Here is a 9,202-nt window from a genome sequence, read left to right as displayed (position 1 = left end):
GCCGGTCCTGGGATCAGCCGGGAGCCGTTCCCGGGGATGGATCAGCCGGGAGCCGGTCTCGGGGATGGATCAGCCGGGAGCCGGTCCTGGGATCAGCCGGGAGCCGGTCCCGGGGATGGATCAGCCGGGAGCCGTTCCCGGGGATGGATCAGCCGGGAGCCGGTCTCGGGGATGGATCAGCCGGGAGCCGGTCCTGGGATCAGCCGGGAGCCTGTCCTGGGATCAGCCGGGAGCCGGTCCTGGGATCAGCCGGGACCCGGTCCTGGGATCAGCCGGGAGCCGGTCCTGGGATCAGCCGGGACCCGGTCCTGGGATCAGCCGGGAGCCACTCTGGGGAGCCGCTCTCGGGAGCCGCTCTCGGGAGCCGCTCCCGGTCCTGCCCGGCCGTGCCCGCGCCCCGCCGCTGCCCAGCGCAGCCCGGCGAGGTCGGAGGATCGCGGAGCAGAAAGGGGAAGGGCTGGCGAGCCGGCCGGGCCCTGCCCGGCTGTGGCCGGGATCTCCGCCCGCAGCCGCCCGGCCGGAGCGCAGCGCTCGGGAGAGACGCGAGCGCGGCTGGCGCAGCAGCGAGAGCTTGAAGTGCTGGGCTGCACTTTGCTTTTCCCAAACTGTTCCCAGCGCTGGCTGCGACCTTTGCTGTGACGCATCCTGCCCCGAGAGCCGCGGCTCTGTGCAGGGGAGGGTTTGAACTGGAGCTATGGGCTTTCGTGGTGCCTGCTTGGGCTGGGAGATGGATTCTGGAGATACGTGATGTGTCTTTAGTGTTTGCCGTTTCCTTTCTCTCCTTTTTTTGTGCTATTCTTTTCTTTTTATCTTAAACACCTGCTTGGCTTCCTCCCTTCCCGTTCCTCCCCAAAATTTTCTGAGTCTTTGAAATCAAGCACAGAATTAGCAGAAATATATGGTAATAGAAGAGCTAATATCTTCTCTGTGAATGTAGGAAAGGAGTATATTTTGAGAGAGAGATGAGGTTTGGAGAAATAAATTGAGGTTTAAATGTTTATTTTAAAATTGTGAAATACGTACATTGTGTACCTTAGAACAAGTCAACATTTAGTGCAGGACTTGAGCTCTGCTTGAAAATGTGTCACCTAAACCCTACACAATATACACAATTCCTCATGGACTTTGCTTCTGTGAGGTTTTTTGTGTAGAAGAAGGGCCCAAAGGCACAGGGAAACACACGTGCCTTCTCCCTGCGTGTTGCTGACATATCCACATCCATGGTGTGGGGCCACTGTGAGTTACCCTAAACCTCTAGCCTCTTCCTTCCCCCAAATTTCATTGAATGTCTCTCAGTGCAATATGGAGGAATCTTGAGAGGCAGAATTGTCTGCACATTCTAGTCAGGACTCCTGCCCCTCTCTCTGTCCTGAGACTCACAGCTCAAAGCTGTAGTGGTCAATCCACGGCTTTGGGGTGATGGGTTTGGGTGTTGGCTGCATTGACAATTTTGTACTTTCCCTATGGATCAGGCAGAACAAATGGTGCACGAGGTTTCTCAGGTGCTCCCCAGAAGACACCAGTCAGCCAAGCTCTTCCTCTCTTCCCGTGCACCCTACGGTCATTTCTTGAAGCAGGGATGGGAGGAGGGAATCAGATAAGGCTTTGGTTTAAAAACCATGGGCTCTCTAAGGCATGAGAAGCCACAAAGAAGAGGCAGTGCAGCGTTCTCCAGTGAAAGATGCCAGTCTGTGATGGATTAAATGTTGCGGCACAGATAATTTTTTGCAGTTAGAAGTAAGCAGTTGTCCAGGACAGAGGATTAAGGGCTTAAAGAGTGGGTGGGGTGCCTGAGCTCTGTGTACAGCTTCACCCCCTTGGAATGACTCTGGCCAGCAGGACAAACCGAGGGGTTGCTCTGTTATACAAACATGGGTATTTTTCCAGCATGCCAGCCAAACCCAGTGTTTAAGAATCTCGAGACATGGCTGCTGTTTCTAAAGGGTTAGAAAGTAGACAGTGAGCCTGGTCACTAGAAGGCCCTGCACTTTGCCATGCACTTTAGATGGCCTAAGAACAAACTGATAATGTGTTTTTCCCTTAGCCACACAAGTCTGCTTCTTCCCCCAAAATCCAAATTTCCCTACTGCCAGTTGTCTTATTAAGAGAAGCTGTTAACACTTTGTCTGAGCTGAGCTGAGGGCCTAAGAAGGGAATCCTTTTGCATGATCCTGCTGATGAGCCTCTGTCCCATGAGGCAGGGAGGGGAGAGCACTGCTGGCATGTCCCAGCAGGTCTGGTGACAAAAGGACTGGGGGTGGTCGGGTTCTTCTCCTGGCTGGTGCCAGCAGTGCCAGGGGTGGCAGCTCTGCAGTCTTTGCTGGCAGAAGTGGGGTGATGGGTCCTGGCTCGAGTTCTAAATGCAGGCTCTTGCAGCACCAAGCCACTGCCATGTGGAGGGGGTATCTGTGCCCACGGGTCTTACCTGTGCCCTTCCCAGACCTGCTGACAGAGCTGCCAGTGCCTCCAGCCCTACTGAACATGAAATCATGCAGACTGTAGGGTACCAGTGGCCAACTCTGGGAATTGCTGAAAGCAGGATGAACAAAACAAATATTTTCCTAGGATAATCCCCCTAGAAGGCCAGCTAATTACAAAAGTATTGCAGGACTTCTAGTTGTGTTTTTGCCCTGTCAAATCTGCCAGCAAATGTTTTCTGCTCAGTTTTGTTTGGATGATGGGTGGATGTCTGTGCATCCTCATGGAACAGCCTTCTGAGCCCTTACAAGGATTTGTCTGGAGCCCTTTCATCAAGCCCGTGTCCATATTCAGGTGGCACCACTGCTGCTCCCACACTGATGGGAGCACTTTGGCCTTAGGGGGTGGCAGGAGAGGGGTGCTGAGGGAGGGGACGGAGCTGGGCTGAATTAGAAAATGCTTCATGTGGGATTTGATCAAGTCATTTTCCTTACTTAGTCAAAGTAGGCTTCCCTGCAGATGGTTCTGTTGTCTTTCAGCCACAGACAGCAGTTTTTCTAGTTGAGCATTTGTACTTCAAAGACTGTCGACATAATTTTTGCAGTTTCTCCTGTGTATCTTTCTCAAAAGACAATTGTGTTTTAAGTACCTCATTTTTTGACTTCGGAATCATACATTCTACATCTGTAGCCTTTTCAGGAAATGGGTGACCTGTGGTCACCTTTGCATTTCCTTTTGTGTGCAAGATAAACTCTCCTCAAAACCTGCACAAATGACTCCTTTATCTTTTCCACTTTTTTCTTTCCTTCTTTTTTTTTTTTTTTTTTTTTACTTTTTTCTCTGCTGCCTTTTTCTCATCCTTCCACCATTTCTGGTCACAAGGTTAATATCTAGTCATAAGTGTCTTGATCATGAGCCTGATATCTGGTGAACACTTGGCATAGACAAGGACAAAAAACTTATCAAATGGTGTCTCTTCTGGGGAGCGTGAGGAGGACAAACCCTTCAATTGTGTGTTGAATTCTCATCCCCCAGTTGGATGCAAAATTGGGATACCTTTTATACCTTAGCAACCACTGATGTGCAAAGTTCTGTGTGTGGGACTGTAGTCAAACCTCCCTTGTTTGTGGGTGCGTTTTACAGGACATATTTACAGGATATTTGTATAGGTAGGGAGTGGATTTGGTTTACTGAGCATTTCTGGTTAACACAGACCACAAGACCTCCATCCGGTTTGGTGCCTGCACCCTGGGCTCCATGGCATGCTGAGTTTTAATTTTCTCCACTGTTTTATGCTTCCAACCTGACCAAGCTGGGTGAACCTGTCACGGCCACTCTGCTTATCTGCACTTTCCCACTGCTTAATCCATCTCGAGAGGCTGGTGGGTGCCAGGGCAAAGACAGGTTTTTAGACATTTGGGTGGGTTTAGTTTCCTTTTTCTGTGAAGCTGCACTGGTGGAAAGTCACAGGAAAGGTCATTAGCAAAAAAACCACAGGAGCAGAGCACAAAATAAATGTGATGACGAAAGCCCTGCACCAGTAGTGATCTGGAGCTGGCTCTGAGTACAGATGCAAATCACATTTCTCCCACAATAATGCCCTGGCATGGAGAGATCTACTTTGGTTAGTCAATCAGAATATGTAAGATATAATTACATTTGAGTTACAAACACTGTAATGCAAATCTTCCTGAATGTAAAAAGTCTCAAATGTTAATGAATTGTTCAATTGTTCAGGAATTGCTCCTTGGATTCTTGGGTCAGTTCTGCTGTTGTACTTCCATCCAGAAAACTGTGTTTCCTCTTAAAAATGGGACTCTGGGACTGCACAGCCACAGTTTATATCCATGTCTGAGAGCCTGATGTGGGTCTCTGAAAGGGCAGTGACAGGTCAGAGCCTGAGGCTTTACGTGCCACTTCCTGATAGCTTTCTCTTTCAAGATCAGCTCTTAGAGACCAAAATTCCATGCCAAATCTGGATAAAATAAATATAGTTATCTGGTATTTGGGGATTGGAATATTGTGGTATAATTCATTTTTAGCCATGGGAAAATACTTCACAAAGAGCATCTTCAAAGGCTGCCGTGACTGTGAGTGTGGTACAGAGCAGTGGTCAGGATTGTCACAGACACACCCTGCCAAGCAGAGTAGCTGCCCTGGGGGCTGCAGAGCTTCTCTGGGGGCTGCAGAGGTGCCCTGGGGGTTGCAGAGCTGCTCTGGGGGCTGCAGAGCTGCCCTGGGGGCTGCAGAGCTGCTCTGGGGGCTGCAGAGCTGCCCTGGGGGCTGCAGAGCTTCTCTGGGGGCTGCAGAGCTGCCCTGGGGGTTGCAGAGCTGCTCTGGGGGCTGCAGAGCTGCCCTGGGGGCTGCAGAGCTTCTCTGGGGGTTGCAGAGCTGCTCTGGGGGCTGCAGAGGTGCCCTGGGGGCTGCAGAACTTCTCTGGGGGCTGCAGAGCTGCCCTGGGGTTCCATGCAGTGCTGCCTGCATGCAGGGGTCAGGCTGCAGTGCAGGGGCTGCTCCTGGCTGGCCTGTGCTGGGAGTGCAGGGCTGTGCCTTCCCTTCCCAGATTCACACGGATATCCCACTTCTGGGACATTTCCTAGGAGTTACTGACTGCTTTATCCCTTTGGTCCCCGGGCAGGAGCACTGCTCTTCAGGCTGTGCTTTGGAGGGCACCATCCCATCTCCCGAGTGTGGCTGCTTTGGGTAACAGATTTTTTTCTGGAAAGCCCTTACAAGGGATCACCAGTAGTGTCTCTCCGAGGAGGAAACACCATGAAAATCCATCCTTTAGTTAAAAATTCGCAGGTAGTGAGAAAGGTGGTGTGTGTACATCCTGTCAAGAGGGCACACAGCACACTGGGGGTGCAGGTGCCCATCTGGTTGTGTTTGCAGCCACCCCTGCACTGCACCAGCAGCTCCACCCTGTGCCAGGGCCAACCCCAGACCCTGCTCTGCTGACTCCTCACCTGCCTTCAGTGGCCTCTGGCTCGGGACCAGCAGGGAAATTGCCCCTGAAGTGGCTCTTTGGGCTTTGCTGGCCTTGTGGGGCAAGTCCACCATCCACCTGGGAAAAAGGCACTGTGAATTGAACACAGCAATTACCAGGCACAATTTAACAAGCCACAAACCCTTGGTGATTTACACTTGAGAAAGGGTGACCAGAAGCACTCAGCCTTGATTTGCTTTAACCATATAAGACCTGAGAGGACAGTCTTTGCTTAGGAACGTCTGCACACAGAACTGATCTTCCAGTCCTAAATACTATCATTCAATTTCGTTTGGTGCTTGTCAGAATTTAAGCTATGCAACCCAGTCTCCAAACTGGTTCTCTTAATATGGTTTTGTATGTGCATGGACTGCTTAGGGTGCAAGATGGCAGATTTGGTCCCAGAACTTGTCTGGTGTGTGTGAACAGTTTTCTACAAAGCTGATTGGGAAACAGGGTTTATCTGCGGTATTTTAGCTATTTAAAGTATTTTTATTTAAAGTAGGATAAATACCCAAAGTATTCTGTCTTACTTTCCAGAAATGTTCTCTCCTGATCATGTAAGTGGTTTCATAATACTTGCATGAATCCAAATATTTTCATACTTATATTTCAACTTCTTAATTATTCATAAACCAAAATCTAAACCTAAACCAATAGTGTTAAAAAAAATAGAAGAAATAAACTGCCTTTCAGTAGAAAGATTCATGAAAGATATTCTCATGCAGAATTTAATCTTGTCATTTCAGTGCTGCATTTCCAGGGTTTTCTTGTCAAACCCTTTTTTTTGTGTATGAAAAGGAAAGTAGTTCTGTGTGAGGCACTGGCCCATGGGCTGTTGCCATCTCCTGCCTGTGTGGCTGCACTGCATCCCGGGCTGGCTGTGAGCACAGAGTGCTCTGGGCCCGCCAGCCTTCAGCCGCTCCCTCACTTGTGTCCCAGCAGTTTTTGCTCTGAACGAAGCGGATTTGATCCCCGGTGAGTCCAGGACAGGCTGACCCACGTGAACATCCCGGGCTGGAGAGGGCTCAGGGCCAGCCTGGGTGAGATGGTGGTGATGCTGCGCCACGAGGGACACGGAGCATCGGGCTGGTGGCACAGAGCCCCATGGCACAGACCCTGTGGCACAGACCCCCGTGGCACAGACCCCCGTGGCACAGAGCCCGTGGCACAGACCCCTGTGGCACAAACCCCCGTGGCACAGACCCCCGTGGCACAGACCCTGTGGCACAGAGCCCCATGGCACAGAGCCCGTGGCACAGAGCCTGTGGCACAGACCCCCATGGCACAGAGCCCGTGGCACAGACCCCTGTGGCACAAACCCCCGTGGCACAGACCCCCGTGGCACAGACCCTGTGGCACAGACCCTGTGGCACAGAGCCCCATGGCACAGAGCCCATGGCACAGAGCCCCATGCTGCCCCGGGCACACCGAGGGTCCCCAGGGGCCTGTGCCACCTCCTCCCCTTCCCGTCACCTGCTGCCATCTGCCAGACCCTGGGGAAGCTGATTCCTCCCAGCAGGTCTGCTCAGAGAGTCCATCCTGGCTGCAGCCTCCTGAGCTCAGGTGTTTTGTGAGCCGAGGCAGCCTTGTGCTGTTTTCTAAAGCACCAACCCACCTGCCAACCTGCCTACCTGCCAAAACAGCCCCCAGCCCCGTGAGCGAGCCCGATCCCTGCGGGGACAGAGTCTGAGCTGGGTGTTGGTGAGCTGACATGGAAAGCTGAATGTGTCTGCACGTCCCCCAGTGAGCTTCGTGGTCACATATTAAAGAGACATTTTATTTACATGATATACAAGCACTCTCACGAGTCAGCAGAGTCTCTGTGGGTGCCTTCAGACGTCAGTGTACTCGTGGTAGATGCGCACCTCTGACCTCCTGACGCTCTGCAGGGACCTGATGCTCTCGCTCCTGGTTCTCATGTTGGATTTCCTGAACAGCCTTCGTGAGAATGATCGACACATGAAAAAATAAATGATTGGGTCCAGACAGACGTTGCATGCCGACAGGAACAGCGTCATTTCCTTACAATAATACAAGATCCTGTGTGCAGAGTCATCTAAAATTTTGTCCAGATGACTAAAAGTGAAGGGTATTCGGCACAAATGGTAGGGCAAAAAGCAGGTGAAGAACACAGCCACGACCACCCTTATACTCTGGTTGTGCTTCCGCTTTCGGCTGGACGAGCTGATGAACTGTTTGCTGGATTTATAGATGTACCTGGAAATGGCAATGTAGCACCCTATCAGCACGATCAGCACCACCACGAACGTGCAGGTGTTGATGTAGACGACAGCCGAGTGCCACTTGACTCCCAGGGGAGACTTCAGCTTCAGGCAGTCGTCCACGTTCCTCTTGGTGGGGTAGCCGTTGGTGAGGATCAGGTTTGGCAGCGCCAGGAACGCCATCACCACCCAGACGCAGGCCGACAGGATCTTGGTGAAGGTGATGCTGTACATCCTGGAGTCTCCAAAGGGCTTCACCACCTTCAGGTAGCGGTCGATGCTGATGAGCCCCAGGAAGACGATGGTGGTGTACATGTTGGCGTAGAACAGCACCGTGGTGTAGCGGCACAGGAAGGAGTTGAAGTGCCACGGCCCCAGCCGCGAGTCCTGGATGATCTTGAACGGGAACGTCAGCGTCATGAGCAGGTCTGCCACCACAATGTTCTTGAGGTAAAATATAAAGCTGGTTTTGTTCCTGATGTGGAAGAAGATCCACACTGCGAGGCCGTTGAGCAGGAGGCTGGCCAGGAAGATGACGAGGTAGAGCACGGGCAGCACGATGGTGGTGAACTCGTCCTGCGCCGCGCGCCCGCGGGAGCTGGCGTTGGGCGAGCTGCCGTTGTCCGGGCCGAGGGGATTGTCTGTGGGAGTGAGGGAAAACAACAGGCTGGAGCTTTCTGGTGCTTTACAGGTGGGCCAGGTTCCAGCTGCCCTCCCCCTGGGCAGGCTGAGCCTGCTCGGGCGAACCACAAATCAGAGCTGCAGGCTGTCAGCTCTTGGCTTTCTCGACAGAATGTGACTTGTGAGCCGAGATGTTTGTCATGAGACAGGGCTCTGGAGAGACTCCTCAGGCCTCTCAAAACCTGCATTTAAACTTAGTTTACTTAAATGTATTTAAATATCACAGTTTCTGGGGGATTTTAAGATTTCATATGTAAATGTTTGTGAAAAACTTACAAACTCTGCCATAAAATGGCAGTATGTTTTGTTTCGTGTTGTTTATACTCTGACCTTGTCTGGTGAGGCAAGCCAGACTGGCTGTGGGCAGCGCTGGGCAGTGTTCAGACAGCCCGTGCTGGAATGACTAATTTCTTTCAAATGTCGGTAGGAACGGATAGTAATAAAATAAACACTTATCAGTCACTTAGATTTCCATTGTTATTTTACCTGGCAGTTTTCCATAGGACAAATTGTACCCCATCCTTTGTGCTGCTGTAGGTTTTCAGCTGGAATTCTCTTCAGGAGTCCCACTGACAGCTGTGGATCTGGGATGCAGTGGGGCCTGTGCCAGGATGATGTTCTGGGGAAAAAACATCCAAATTAAAACCAAAGGAAAATAGAAGGGCCCACCTTCTTGTCCCCTGCATGGAGAGGAGCCTTGTGAAAGGAGCTTCCTCTGGAATTCCCACAGAAGGGCTGGCTGAGGTGGCTGAGGACTGGGTAGTGCACAGTGGTTGTGTTGTCAGGTCTTCATTGCCTCCTTCTTGCTCATTTCAGTGATAGATGACTGTGAGTAGATATTTTTTTAAAATCACCACTCACTTCTTGAAGTAAAAATGTCTTATCAGTAATT

At 51.3% G+C, this 9,202-nt stretch overlaps 1 protein-coding gene across 1 annotated transcript; it reads right to left on the bottom strand.

The window, feature by feature from the left end:
• Nucleotides 1–7,239: 7,239 nt before the first annotated feature.
• GPR87 (G protein-coupled receptor 87) lies at nt 7,240–8,830 on the bottom strand. The gene is made up of 2 exons (XM_077785558.1): nt 8,797–8,830; nt 7,240–8,270 (listed from the first exon to the last, which is right to left on the bottom strand). The coding sequence occupies exons 1-2, from the start codon at nt 8,828–8,830 to the stop codon at nt 7,240–7,242; spliced, it is 1,065 nt and encodes a 354-aa protein (XP_077641684.1).
• Nucleotides 8,831–9,202: the final 372 nt, after the last annotated feature.

This window comes from Lonchura striata, chromosome 10 (genome assembly GCF_046129695.1).
Source record: "Lonchura striata isolate bLonStr1 chromosome 10, bLonStr1.mat, whole genome shotgun sequence".
Lineage (NCBI taxonomy): Eukaryota > Metazoa > Chordata > Aves > Passeriformes > Estrildidae > Lonchura > Lonchura striata.
The sequence above is the reverse complement of the archived record's forward strand: the minus strand, read 5'-3'. Positions and strand labels throughout refer to the sequence as shown.